General features: G+C 42.4%; 1 protein-coding gene across 2 annotated transcripts in view; it reads left to right on the top strand.

Moving 5' to 3' along the window:
• Positions 1-13,016, top strand: part of LOC143034433 (uncharacterized) — a 159,043-nt gene extending 146,027 nt beyond the window's left edge. For both annotated transcript variants that reach the window (XM_076200485.1, XM_076200484.1), the window contains exons 4-8: positions 2,100-2,222; positions 3,573-3,786; positions 4,557-4,697; positions 6,561-6,697; positions 7,823-13,016. In XM_076200485.1, the coding sequence (XP_076056600.1) occupies positions 2,100-2,222; positions 3,573-3,786; positions 4,557-4,697; positions 6,561-6,697; positions 7,823-8,028 (821 nt within the window). In that variant the 3' untranslated portion in view covers positions 8,029-13,016. The remainder of the gene's footprint in view (positions 1-2,099; positions 2,223-3,572; positions 3,787-4,556; positions 4,698-6,560; positions 6,698-7,822) is intronic.
• The last annotated feature ends 2,588 nt before the right edge of the window (positions 13,017-15,604 follow it).

A 15,604-nucleotide genomic window follows, 5' to 3' on the forward strand; every position in this document is an offset into this window, starting at 1 on the left:
GTGGTCTTGTCTCATAGTGGGCAGCCAAATGTTAGGCTGGTAGTCCTTCCCCACGTTGGGCAGCTAAATGTTAGGCTGGTTGAGGCAAACTCTGATGGAGAGCTGGTTTTATTTAGAAATGAATGTTGGGCGCCAGTTGTGTGTGTGGGGGGGGCGATCGCGTTAAGGGCGTGAAAAAGGGGGAGGGGACGAGACATCGAGGGAGGTGACGACTGTGTTTCAAGTCGTGTCTCTAGGCGATCTGTATACGGGGGATCGGGGTAGGAGGTGAGATAGCAGGAACATCGAAACGGGCTCACGCATCTGCATCTTCAGCGTCTGTTCAGCTCTTATATACACGGGCTCTTAATTGGCGTGGTGATGTGTGGGGGAAGTCAGAGGCAAAACATTCTGACGCCGGTGACTCAATGGATCCAATGTTTATGTCACATGGTTGGCCGAGGTGTAGGTTAGTCATCTTTGGGGGTCTCACAGGGTCCGTCTTAAGCTGGTGAGCTGCACGTGTTCCCTCAAGGAGGTTTTGTCCAGCTGTGAGTTTCAAGAAAGCTCTGGGCTGAGTCACGTGATTTGGGATGCGAGCATGTTCCATGGTACCGCTTGCGGGTCAGTAAGGTCGCGGGACGGCCAGAGATATGGTGAGGGCGGGAGCGAGGACCGGGAGTGAGGACATATATATATATATATATATATATATATATATATATATATATATATATATATATAATGTTGAAACATTGTGACAAGTTGAAAAAAGGTGGAAAATAGTCACGGGTCTCGTTCCGAGTTTATTCCTGACTGGTTTCGCTTGTAGCTTCTTTAGAGGAATGTGAAGGAGCTACAAGCGAAACCTGTCAGGAATAAAGTCGGAACGAGACCCGTGACTCTTTTTTTCCACCTTTTTCATATATATATATATATATATATATATATATATATATATATATATATATTATAATGTGAGTGTGTGTGTGTGTGTGTTAATGATTTGAGTTCTCACGGGGTTGTAGACCTTCCCCGCCGTGGAATGAAACGCGTGTCTTGCCTCACTCAGGTCTCACACTATTCCCCAACCGCCGGTGTCACACTATGCGGGGGTGAGGGATGCGGCCAGATTACGTTTGCAAGTTGAATTAGCTTAATAGAATCACCTGGCGATAGTCATAACTTTATATAACGACCACCATCTCCCCCTGGGTGAGATACTATCATAACCTTTCGAGTCCAAGTACTCGTAAGGGGGACTTTGCTATGCATTTATTTATGTATTTTATTTGTTATATACATTATTATAGTTTTTATTTATTATTTTATTATTATTATTTTATTATTAATATGATTTTTTTTCGCATCCGACCTAGATATGGATCAAAAGATCTGTCGGTATGCTACGCCTTTGTAATCCTTTGTAAAGCCGCAGCGGCGTCGCCGGGTAGTGTGACACCGGACTTTCACTGAACTCTCATCCCCTCTTTCACCCTCACTTCAGTCCCCTCACGTCATTTTTCCCTCTTGATGTCCCCTCGCCTTCTCGCCTCGTTATTTTACCATCTCTCTCTCTCACACCATCATTCTCACTCCTCGTCTCTCCCACAATGCAAATTAATCGATTTTGTGTATCCAGACACATTTGCATCTCCCTCTTTACGGAACTGCCTAGTGTAGGCCTTATGTTCTCTTGCAGTCTCCTTCATTCTTATGTTCTTACCTTACGAATATCATTCTTTTGCGTTTTACATTCGAAGATATTGTAGGCTTCGTGATAACATTAGTAGCATTAATTCTACTGAGTTTATCATTTATTTTTATCCTAAGAGCTATTCTTTCGTATCTTGGATTCTTATCTACCTTCACCTACGCTGCTTTGGAAATAATCTAGAACGCTTTGTACCCCCGTAATCCATTTATTTACTTGCCTATGCTCCTTCGCATTGAAGAAATATTCTAGACCGCTTTATGCCCTCGAAATACATTTTTTAACGAACGCCTTGGCTTTAGAGAAATGACTTTGACCTCTTTGTGCTTCCTTAAACTGCAGTTTTTTCCTAACCCACGCTTCTTCGTATTTAAGAGATAATCTATAATGTCCTTTCTCGCGACAGGGATCTTCATGAACAGTGTGGGGAACCTCTCGGCCAAGTACGAGATTGATGTCACCCCGGCAGGATACACTTTCATCATATGGAGCGTCATCTACGTGTGGCTCTTCATGGCTCATGTCTATGGTACGTGGTTGAAGATTTAGCAATTGCGCGCTAACACACACACACACACACACACACACACACACACACACACACACACACACACACACACACACTGGCCTCACAAGCCGGAGAACCGGGGTTCGATTCCCCGGCCGGGCGGAGACAAGTTGGGTTTGTCTCCTTTCACGTGTAGCCCCTGTTCACCTAGCAGCGAGTAGGTACGGGACGTTAGTCAAGGAGTTATGACCTTGCTGTCCCGGTGTGTGGAGTGTGAGTGGTCTCAGACCTACCCAGAGATCTGCTAATAATGAGCTCTGAGCTCACTGCCGTAGGGTGGTGTCTGGCTGTCTCGAAAAGAAATTGCAGCAGATCCGAGGTGAATACACACACACACACACACACACACACAGCTGTTCAGTAGGTTACTGTTTTTTTATGTCTGTAACAACATCTTTTCACTGTCATTGTTTTATAGATTTATAATTCTGTAGGCTGTATATTTTCAGCAGTAATGCTGCTATACCCAATAAACCGTATACTATTATTATCACACACACAAACACACACACACACACACACACACACACACACACACACACAGCTGTTCAGTAGGTTACTGGGTTTTTTTATGTCTGTAACAACATCTTTTCACTGTCATTGTTTTATAGATTTATAATTCTGTAGGCTGTATATTTTCAGCAGTAATGCTGCTATACCCAATAAACCGTATACTATTATTATCACACACACAAACACACACACACACACACACACACACACACACACACACACACACACACACACACACATGACTTACGGTTACTGAGAGTAGGATGCCTAGTCCCATCCTCTGTCCCGTTGGAGTTGCCTTTTACGACCCGAGCGGGAACTCGATGACAGTATTCTTTCTTCCCCAACCACAGGGGGCAAAGGCGAAAATGTAAATATATATTCAAGAAAGGGAGCAGCATAACGGACTACAATAAACTAGCATCATTTCTCAATCGCAGCAAAATAATATGTGGCACTGGTCCGTAGGGGCGCCCCAAACAGTCCCTAAAGTAGCAGCTATATGCTGCTGAGCAAGATTTTACTGTACATTAACATGTAGCCAACACCCTAGACGGGGGTAAATATATATTTATATATCATATATATGTATGCATATACTTGTATGTACATGTATATGTATACATATGTATAAAAATGTGTTGGGGTGAAAAGTACAATGGGAAATAGACTTTATGAAGGGGATGATTGTTCTTACTGCATTACATGTAATAGAGAGAGGGAGAGCTGAAGAACCGCCATTTTGTGCCCAAAGCCCTCGACCAAAGTTGTAAATATGTTTTTGTGTTTTTTTTTCAGCCTTGATTCTTCTGTGCCGGCGCAATGCTGTTGGCGCTGCCTTCATGAGCCCCCCTGTGTTGACTCCGTGGCCCGTGGCCATTTACACCTTCAACCTCCTATGCAACATCACTTGGGTTTTCTTGTGGGACCACCAGCTCATAATCTACTCGTCTGCCTTCCTGTGGGCCATCGCCCTCTCCAACTGGATCGCCCTTGGCTGGCTACATAGAAAGTAGGTCGCGCCTAGTACAATCGTCGTCGTTTTGTGTCTTTGTTCATCATGTCGTGTTTTATCCTTTTCTTTTTCATCTGTAAGTTCGTATACTTTTTTGGACCTGCAAGTCCAGGTAATGTTAACTGTCTTTGCCAAGAATGTTGCTCTTCTCGATGTTCCTCGCTTGCTCTTTGTCTTTCCTGAGGACTTTTAGCATTAATAGGAACGTGACCTTTTTCCGTAACAACGTGACATTTTCTTCCCTGGTATGGATGTTCTTCTCGGTGTAAAGTTCATGAATAATCAAGAACACTACCGTGTACATGATCAAACAAAAAATCAGCATATAAACTATATACTTTGAAGATTGAGGTTATGTTCATATCAGACGATTTTATTCAAGTGATGGGACTTAACCGGGTTGTATTGGGGTGGCTAAATGATACAAAATCGAAACCAATATGTATATATGATTTAGAACCACAGAACAAGCGTGCATACACTTTGTAAGCTGAATCGAGACTGACTCCCCTTTGGGTTGGCGGGAAAACTCAGAGATGCGCGTGGTCTCACTAGTTCTTACATACACATTTTGTACAAAAATAACATAATCCTAATAACTGAAAGTATATAAATTTCATAGAAATTATATATAAAAGGGGAAAGCATTTATTTCCCAATCTACTAACAAGTACAATATGTGACAAACGTACAATACCATTAGCATGCACGCACACCACAAGAGGGCTTTGGCCGACGGTAGCGTCATCCTGTTCTTCCTCTCACAGTGTCTACGTGCACGGACCCTGGATGGCGCGCCACGCTAAGGTCGACCTCTGGATGCTGCGAATCCTGTGGCACAATGGCCTGGCCCTCTACACAGCCTGGACCACCGTCGCTGCTCTCCTCAATCTCGGCATTGCCCTCAGGTAAAGACATATCTTTCAAGGTAAGGTCGTTGCTCTTACGCAGGGGCTGTCAACCTATTTTCTAACCACCGTCGCTGCTCTCCTCAATCTCGGCATTGCCCTCAGGTAAAGTCATGTCCTTCAAGGTAAGGTCGTTGCTCTTAGGCAGGGGCTATCAACCTATTTTCTAATGCATCCTTATATTATTGTTTCGTAATCATCTGGAAGCCAAATCAACACTGAAGGAAATGACCAGGTATATCGCTAATTACCACGAGTTTTCTGTGTACGTCAGTAGAAGCACCACTATGTGAGGACGAGCTTCTTATTTGTACAACTTTTCGCTCATTCGAGCGTTAACAAGTACATAGACGAAAATAAACAACTGAGAATGAATACAGCAGAACCCAGAAGGACGGGGAGAGGGAGCTGGGGGTTGATATGTCTGTGTGGTGGGGATTTTGTCATAAGGACATAAGCTCTACATGCATAGGTCCAATATCGTGTAGAAAGATGGAACTAATACACAATTGTTAAGTGAGTGTTAATATTTGAAATCACAAATTGATTGATTTAGTCAAATTCAATTCCATTTTGGAAACCCACGTGTGTGTACGTGTTTTTAATTGCCTTTTTGATTGATCTTGCTGAATATCAGTAATAAAATAATTTGAAAACCACTTCACTAACTTGCCATATAGTCGTCAGCTATCTTTAAAGCTTTCGTTTATGGATATGATATGATAGGTTTCATAAGAATCCTTAATCATGACTAAGGAGGTAAAATCGTGATAAAAATAAAGGTAGAGGAAGGAAGGAAGGAATGAAAGAAAGAAGGAGGGACGCATAGAGGAAGGGATGAAGAGAGGAAGGGACGAAGGGAGGAAAGAAAATAAGGAAGGGACGAAGTATCTGAGGAAGGAAGGAAGGAAGGAGGGAAGGAGAGGAAGCCGCAAATCTAAGGTGAAAGAAACCTTGGTCAAGCACGATCGTGGTCGCCTCCTTCCAACCCATTGAATGACGTGATGTATTAGATCGACCTCCTTGCGGTCGCTGCTAATCCACATGCGAGTTTATCAAGCGACGAAGAAAGAAACTGAGGTGAACTGCCGGACCGAAGTCTCTTGACCGATTGACAAGTCATTCAAACCATTGACCTCTTCAGGTGTAGACCACAACAGGCTCCGCTTTCAGATTCTATCAACAGTCTCATCTCTACACGGAAACGTTGCCGCCTTCGAGGATTCGTATTTCCCGATCTGGGAGTCTTCAGACTTCGTGCATTTGGACTCTTCGCCGAACTCAGAACCTCTGCTTTTGCACAACATAGGTTTAGGTCTTCGCCAAACTGAGGTTCTGATGAAGACCCCCGTGCTTCTGGACCCACCAAATTGAAAACTGCAGATGTTGCTATGTGAGCGTGCGGCTTCAGGACGCCGGACCAATTTCCTTAATGACTGGGGGAAGTAGAAACACGCGCTCGAGACGGATTGCATTATTGGATTGCAACTTGCGTGGATCACGTCTTGCATTGGTCAAAGAGAGAGGAGGAGTAGGAAGAGAAAGTGGAACGAGAGGGATTGGGGATAAGAAAATATTTTTTTTTATTTGTCTCTGTTGCACTGCATCGGTGTAACAAGGTTTGTAGCCTCGTTCACGTAGTCCTTTCCGCACCGGATGGGACTTTTACTTGTTTATTCTGGCTGCTTTCAAGCTATTTCATTCATGCCATTGGTAGTCCTACAGCAGTTAGCCTCTCTCCTAATATACCTCACTTTCCTCCTCCTACTTTTTATTTATTTTATTTTATTTTATTTTTAGATACAAAGCCGAGTCTCTATTTACTCCTCCTCATAATTCATTTCTTTCTTTCTTTTTTCGCAGATACGAAGCCGGATTGGATATGCAGACGGTGTCCTACGTGGTCCTAGGCACGCTGTCGGCCATCATGATCCTCTGGTTTATCCTCGAAAACACCGTTCTTGACCGTTTCGTCCGTTACACCGTCACGCCTTACGCAGGTGAGGCGCGTCGAGGTGTGATCAAGGAAGGTCCCCTCGTGGCATTCAGGGTTTCGATTTTTTAGTGTGGAGGAGGAGGGGCTTGGGAGGGAGAGAGGGAGAGAGGGGGAGGGAGGGAGAGAGGGGGAGGGAGGAAGGGAGAGAAGGAGAGAGGGAGAGGTAGAGGGAGGGAGGAAGGGAGGGAGAGAGAGAACGATGGAAAGATAGAGAGGGAAGGAGAGAGGGAGGGAGGGAGGGGGGAGGGAGAGAGAGAGAGAGAGAGAGAGAGAGAGAGAGAGAGAGAGAGAGAGAGAGAGAGAGGGGGAGGAAGAGAGAGAGAGGGAGGGAGAGGGTAGAGGAAGAGAGAGAGAGAGGGAGGGAGAGGGTAGAGGAAGAGAGAGAGAGAGGGAGGGAGAGGGTACAGGAGGAGTAGTATTACGTGATGGATGGGGATCGAAATGGCTTTCTTGTTTATCAAATATTTCTATTGGTTCTTTCAACTGGTCCGTCAACTTGTGGGTGATATGCGGTAGTATGGCGATGGTGATCTTCCAGGTCTTTTATTTGTTCAGCCATTTTTATTCTTGACTTTTGGACCATTCGCCCAGTAATTTCATCTTTGAGGTTTCAAGTTTACAAAACAGTTTGCCCTTAAGGGACCTACATCTTCAGCTGACTTATCTTTCAATGGAACAATTACACTGTATTTTGAAAAATAAGTTCACAACAAAGAGCATAATTAGAACCTTGGTCATTCTGGGGCATGTTGAGTAAATCCATCACAGTTGTATCCCTGGGATCTGATAGGATTTGAGAATTCTTGTATCGGACTAGGCCCAAATATTGGCCATCTGTTCCAGGCAACTTGAAGTGTCTGAAGAAATGAGGAATAGTTGTAGTGGATTGGCTAGTGATATTTTTTAATGTGTGTCTGAGAGGGGAATGTGCCAGAGGAATGGAGAGTGCTTATATAGTTCCGCTTTTCTAGGGAAAAGGGGACAAATATGAATGTCGTAGTTTTATAGGGCTCAGTCTGTTGCATTTAATTGATAGTGATGATCACAAATTATTAAACATGATCGTGTTCTGATGTAGTTTTCATTGTAAAGTCTCCCAAGTGACTACTTTCTCATTGTCTCTCCCCAGTTATCGTGCACGCCGTGGTAGGAATCTACTTCAAGAAATACGACCTGGTGCCGATCGAAACCGGCTACTTCATCGTGGCCCTCCTTGGCACGGCTGTCTTCTGCCTAGTGGCCCGCATTGGTCTGGTTATCCTTCGCGGATGCAAGCGGCCCCTCTACACCAACAACAAGATTGGCGATGACCCAGTTATGAGCTACGCCGCTTGATATTGGGGATACGTCGACATCAACCACCACGCCGCTGCTTCCACGCTCAGAGCCTACTCAAGTCTCTAGGGGAGGTGTTTGTGTACCCTGGGACACACCCATCGTTACGTCGGAACGGTGCCTGTGTACCACGGAACACAAGGAGCCCCCTTCTTGCGGGATGGGTCTCGTAGATCCTGGGATACATATGCTGTTCTTCTGGGGCAGGGACAACCGTGCGCCTCCTCAAGGTGTCCGCCTCGTCCCCAATGGAGACCTAGATGTTCCCAAGGCTGCAGGTCTTTCTCTGTTAATCCTTTGTCGACAGCCTCGTGCCAGAGTCTAGATGATCATCACAAGAGGGTAACGCAGACTATTCTAAACTGATCATTTGGTCTAGACAGCTCGCTAGGTTTATGAACATAGCATTCTTGCAAATATTGGAACGTGTCAGAAGACCTATAGAACTCCGCGCGGGGCTGCAGATTTTCACAATGATCATGGCTTTTGTTCTTGTATACGTGACTGTCGTTAAAAAAAGATAAACGGCGTATCTGTTCGACAAAAAAAAACTTGAAAAATAATCTGAACTAACTCCGCAAACTTAGTCTATTTCGTAAAACTTGAAAGAACACTGGACCTACTTCATAGATAAAACAGAAAAAAATAATCCAAGCTTACCTTAAAGAACTACACGTCATCTACACATATTCCACAGTTACTCTGTTGAACGCCACAGTTACTTTCTAGAGTAAAAGGTTTTTTCTAAGAACTGTTATGATGCTGTGCTCGACGTGCCTCTACGTTCGTACCCTAATTCTCGCCTCCACGCCTGTCATCCTGGGACGAAAGGCGTGAGGACCAATACTACAGTCTTGCGCGACGACCTCAGGTGCAACATGGGGTACGTTTGGTTAAAAAAAACAAAAAAAATCTGTGTACTTTCAGATACCCAAAGGAAATTAACGTCTCCTGTGTTCTTTCGAATACCCGTCTTTCTGCAATTGGAGATCAGGATGTGTGATTGGTCGTTTCTGATATCCGAAAGCGATATGTGACAAGGAACTCCCTAACCTACAGAAAATACAAATATATCTAGGCAACAAAATACGCGAGACAACCCGAACTCTGGAGACGATGCGTATGCTAACCTTTCTCAAGATTCTGGGGGACCATTGCTATTCCGAACGCCAACGAAAGGCCTAATAATCCAGGAGACAGATTTATAATTAACTGACCATTAATCCGCGCGATCCAGAAATCAGCCTCGGTGTTTGTTATGCTGCCTGATCCTCCACACGATCCAGGTGGATATTAAGATAAAATCCTTCGCTCATGTAGTGAGATGATGATGATGAGAGTAACTGGGATGCACGATAGATAACGCGTAAGCTTTCGAAAAAATTATTTTTTAATTTGTGTTTTAGATGTCTGTCTTTCTTTTACGATGATCGTCCGGAAAATTCCCCAAATTGTAGATAATTTAGAGGATTCCGTTTTTGGAGAAAAGTCCGTACGAATCTAGGGAACCCGGTAGATGAATATATTTTTTTCCTTTCTTTTAATTGTTGAGCTCTCCAAAACAATTTTAATGAATATTTTGTAGATTGTTTTTATTCCTCAAAGGCTATACTGTAGAGAAAGTATTTGGTGATTTGTACAGGTATGTGGGTATACATCTGCATCAAATTTTTTGACAATCAAAGGTTATGTAAGGTTGCTTAGGCGTAGTGAGTACCAAGTACGAGCAGATCCTGGACTCGAGCTCTTCAAGAAGTGCAAACAAATAATTTGTTTACTCTACACAAGAAAATTAAGAAACTTTAAGGATACAATACCTTAATGGCTGTCAATTTGATCACAAGTGAATTACGATCACCTAAAGCAGAGATAAACTAAATTGCAATTGATCCTTTTGGAGAATTGACAAAATTGAAATATCTGGATTAGCTTTAGTTAGGGTATTTCGAATGTAGATGTGTAAATACATTAGCACTTCAGTTGTGAAGAATTTATTTTATCTCTAGGTGGCATATCGCGCCTGCATATGCAATAGGTATAACTTTGTAAACAAATAGCGCGTTCTGAATGGTGACGCACTGCACAAAGGACCAATTAGCTTCCAGGAAACTCTCCCAACTCCTCCCCCACTTCCCTTTTTAGACGCCTTCGCTGGAAACTGGAAAGAAAACCTTTAAGTGTTCCAGTCCCGCTCACATACAGTTGCCCTCATTTGCAGTCAACACATGTAGAATAGTAACAAGAAAATAATAACATAAGACATTTCCTCCACTACTTTCAATACCTAATCCTGTCGACATGATGGTATACTGTGCAGGTTTAACTCAGTCGAATTAATTCAGTCTAGTATTAATTAGAGCAAAGTCAGTCAAATATACCATGATGCTGAACAAAAATAGGTAAATCCTAGTATTTTTCTAAAGCAATAAATCCTAGGATTGAAGTTGAATCCTGTGATGTTTTTATTTACTTCTAGGAGTAATCTAGGCACCTCTCGGGTTTTCGATAACACTGCCCAATGTCGTGATGATTCAGTGAGGCCTATTAGCCACTTCACGATTTTTTGATCTTGCTGAACGCCTAACGGTTTTATCCCGCTGGGAGGCCCCAAAGCAGGATTGGATGAACTGTTTCGAGTAGTGAGATCAATTTCGATCAGTTCTAGATCATATCATGGTCACATTTAGCCCTGGGTTGTCTTCGGCTAGACAGAACCATTTGACGTTAACCAAAAACGAAATCTGTACATAAGCCACGGGTGGTATTACTGGATTAGGTCACACAGGTCAAGTACCATGTAAACAGATGTAGCACGGGTAAGGAGACCGACCTTGGTTAGGATGCTGACGTACATTTTTTCTATTCGTTTTGGGGGAAGTGTTAAACTACCAAAATGAGGATGTTTCACGATTAAAGCTTATGTTAATTCCCTGTCCACACGAGCGTAGTGTCTGGAGATACAAGCGAGAATTTTAATGTTGGAATTATCGACTTTGCTTTCATACAAACACGAACAAGTCAGTCACCGAAAACGATATTCTCGCTTGTGTCGGCTGACAGTGAATGCTTCTGTGGACGGGGTTCAAGTCGCACAGAGACTGTGGGATGGTCAAAGGGGATTGAGGATTTGTTAGCTGTACGTCTCAATGGTTGACAATAATTTAGTGGATTATAACGGCAACCTTTGCCGATAGGATACTTTACAGACCTCGAGGTCGGATGCAAAATAAACACACAAACAATAAACAAACGAACAAATTCTTTGTGTTGCTTAGTCGAACGCGTAGAAGTAGGATTGGAACGAATATTCCGTTCGAAGGAAAAGGTTTTAGACTGAATTTTTGTAAAGGGTGTTGTTGCCTGAGTTAGTGAAAACGATATTTTCGGAAATTGGAGTAGAAGGGTTAATCACTTTTATGCTTTGGATGACTACGTTAAACAGGTTTGCCAGGGATATTTGAAATGTTTTCATTCTATATAATCTAAATCTGTAACTATTTGAATATTAAATTTCTGCTTAGCGCATTCATTAGAGATGGGTATATTGGTTTCATACGTCTATATTTACGAGAGGGTGGAGTTATAGGTGAGAATTAACTAGTGAAGAATAAGGCAAAAGTATAATTCCAATTTTGACACAAAAATTGATATGAATATGATCTGAAGTTGACATGTACCTCATTCAAGATCATCAAGTTCGTACGTGTACAAATGTCGATTCTAAATTATTGGCGGGAACAGTGATTAGAAACCAAATTAGATCCGGTCACGTAGGCACAGACGACAATACATTTCTAGACCAACAGACACACAAAGAGCACAACACGCAAAGATGCAATTTCCTCCTTTGTTTAGGCCACGACGCAGCATATTGTCGACATTTGTCAGCGGCGACGTCGTCCTCTGTCGTCGTCTGCTTGCCAAGAAACTCCGAACGCCTGATCCAATGTATCTCATAAGAAACGGTTCTCAAAATCGATCAGAGCATAGACCTGCCTTTGTAAAAGGGAAGATGTAGAGGATTTTTTTGTCTCGTACTTTGACATAGCAACATGATTCATAAACTTGGTTCTGGCTGCCACTAAATTATCTCGGTCAGTAGGGATGGATCCAGGACTGCAATTCTGCCTAATATAAGACTCCTAACGCCCAGAGTCTGCGATACTTGAACTGAGTGGAAGCTTTATGAAGTATAAAACAGCTTCAGAAGAGGCTGGGCCATAATATTCTGTGCACACGTTTCGTCTGTCACCTTTATGGCTAGATTTTCCTGCTCATCATTTTCAGACTAATATACTCATTTTTGGTCCTGTTAAAGAAGCATCAAATATTAATACGAATTTTGAGAGTATTTCTTTTATTTATTTTTATTTTTTATATATCTTCTATTTTAGCGATTTGCAAGTTTCAAGTTCCTTAGCCTCCGTTTTCTATTCTGGCTGTTCCAAGGCTGTATGAAATGCGTACGACAAAGTAGCGATTTTGGCAAGTAGGCAGACATGTTGAAAAACAATGTTCTTATAAGCAACGGACTCTCCATCTCCCTTCCTTCATTCCCATTGTCTTCCCTCGTATTTTCTTCCTTCTCCTCCTCCTCCTCCTCTTCCTCTTCCCTCCTCCTCCTCCTACTTCCTCCTCCTCCTCCTCCTCCTCCCTACTATTCCTTCCTCCCTGTATATTAACTCTATATCCATCCCCTCTTCACCTCCCCTCTGCTATTTGTAGTTTTCTTCTATTCCCTGTTCTCTCCTCCTCCCCTCTACTCATTCCACCTTCCTCCTCTCATTCCACCCTCCTCTCATTCCCCTGCTATGGTGACGTCAGCATTTACCCAAAGATGTGGGTTGAGAGCTTTCTTTACCGTTTTTGTTGGTTGTCACGATTGTTTTTTCTAGATATGATGAGCGAGTCGTGGGTAGGCAGTGATGTTACTATATTGAGACAGTCTCTCTCTCTCTCTCTCTCTCTCTCTCTCTCTCTCTCTCTCTCTCTCTCGTGTAAAATAAAATAAAGCAATAATTCCAGACGTCGCGTCTCTTGTAGTAAAATTATTTCCATTTCCTCGAAGGATAAACACAGCTTACGAAGACAAACCCAGATCCAGTTCAATGTAGCAGAAGCAGTCCAGGGATGACAAATTCGTTTGATCCGTTGCAAACTATTTTTTCAAATTTTTAAATTTGATTTGTTGTGCTAACCGTCGCAACCACTTTTTTTCCATTTCGTATTTTGTAACACGTCTGTGATGTCACGTATTCCAAGAGAACATTGGCTTTCGACATGTCTTGTTTCTCAATCTTTCACCCCGCACTACCTTGCTCTTATTCCAGCTGTACGGCGAATTTTTTTTAAAGACAGACGGTTGAGACAGTCTGACAGTATTTACGAGAACAGGTCTGGTGGTTTAGCCAGTCTTTTATTGTTTTCATCCATAATGACATACTCTATAGGATATTTGAATTTTTAGTTTTCTTTGCTACATTGTAAATAAAGATTATGTTACGTTTCCTAGGATGAATATTAGTTTTCTAAACGGTGCGGCGGTCGTTAAGCGCGACTCGCCGGTCGGGGGAGGGGGGGACTTCAAATATTCTCACATGTATATTCTTGTAAGGATGTTCCCAACGTTACCAATAAAGTGTTTGGGATACACATCGGTCGAGTTTTTATTTTTCCCTATATGTTTGCTAAAGTAATTAGTACAAAGCAAAACGGCACCAACACAGAATAGACCTGGTCAGATTCAAACTGCCCTAGATGCAACCACCACACAGAAGATACAGAACACGTACTACAATACACCACATTAACAATTTCCAGACAATTACATCTCTTAATTGACTTGTGGTCCTGCTCGGGAGCTGTTGCCGGTTTTCTGAAGAGAAACCAGGGGCAAAGGAATGGTTGATTGATTACTCCAATACCACTAAAGGACATTGCATTCCCAAATTTGCCCCCATTCCTCCACTTTCCACCTCTTGGACCTCCATCAACCTATCTCTATGAACTCCTCAGGCTTCATTGGAAACCGTCCAGGCTCCTAATATAGAAGCATTTCAGGTAGACTCTATCCCAGATATAAGGACCTCACCCAAGGAGAGTCTGAACTCAATACCTCTGGTTGCAGAGGTACTCAATACTGAATATATGGAGTTGCAGGCCGGGCAGAACGAGAGGCTCCGAACTCCCTTTCCTCCTCAATCTACGACAGATGGCTGCCGAAGGAATTCTGGTAGACCTTCTGGAAAATCATCTCCTTCCGGTAACCACTTTCGGAAATCGAAGAAAGAAAAGGCAATACCTGTTAGACCAAACCCTATCAGAGGCCCTTATAAAAACAAAAATAATAAGATGTCCCTGATCCACTGGAACATATGTGGATCATCTTTATTCTGAACAAATCCGGACTCCCTTCAAAGAAAACGCGTCTGCCGTCAGTCTCCAAGAGACTAAATTGTGAAATGATATTCCAAATATGGTCATAACTTTGCTTTTTTCATAGATTTCCCTCCCTGTCTGCATTAAAAGCCCAAAGAGGTACTGGTATCATAGGAAAAAAAGCCAGTAAATTATAAAATACTTCAACTAAATACTGTTTTACAAACTTCAACAGTACAAATTTTCTTCAGATAGATTGCTCTGTGTTCTATCTAGACCCCTCTTTGGAAAGTAAACTGCAGGATAATCCTGGCAATCCTAGGCTTTTTAGAATTAAACAATTTACATAGACCAGCTACCCTAACTTTTTTATACTAATGGGGGATTTTAATACCAAACATAGGTTATGAGGTGAAAGTAGATGTGGTCGTTGGGGTAATATTATTGAAGAACTTGTCAACCATAATGACAGTCATTTTGTTAAAAGATGGTTCCCCAACTAGGTATGATCGATCTTTTCCATAAGTCCAAATCTGCTATAGACCTTACGATCTGTTTTACATCATTAGGGCTAGACTATCAGTGGCCAGTAGATGAAAATTTACTTGGGAGTCATCACTGGCCTACTCATATGAAGTTTCTTAGAAATTCCTCATCCCCATGCTTACTAAATGGAAAGCTGATGAGGGAAACTGGAAAGCATATAGTGAATCTACTAAAGTTTACCATACAGTTGATGGCTTTCCCAGTGCATCCGCACCTTACGAATATCTAGTGAGCATTTTACTTTGTGGGGCTACTATGTCCATTCCAAGAACTCAGTGCAATCCCCGTCGTCCGCTTGTTTCTTGGTGGACTGATGTCTGTGACTTGAGTAGGAAAATCACAAGAGCCTACTACAAGAGGTACTGCAAACTACCTATAGAAGTTAATCAATTTATAGAAGAGACCTAGCAAAACAAAAACTAGTATTCAAAGAAGCAAGAAGAGAATCTTTTATCAAATACATAAGTGAATTGATATATGACTCTCCACTAAAATTAGTAAGGAATAGAATCCGTAAATTGAGAGGAAATTTTGTACCATCTTCATTACCCATCCTAAAAATAAATGATTCCATGAAGTGTCAGAAGTGTTTGATCAGCACTTTGCAAACTTTTCAAGTACTCTGCACTTCTCTCTTCACTTTAGCAATATT

The sequence above is a fragment of the Oratosquilla oratoria genome, chromosome 17 (genome assembly GCF_046742065.1).
Source record: "Oratosquilla oratoria isolate Oo_2021 chromosome 17, ASM4674206v1, whole genome shotgun sequence".
NCBI classification, from domain to species: Eukaryota; Metazoa; Arthropoda; class Malacostraca; order Stomatopoda; family Squillidae; genus Oratosquilla; species Oratosquilla oratoria.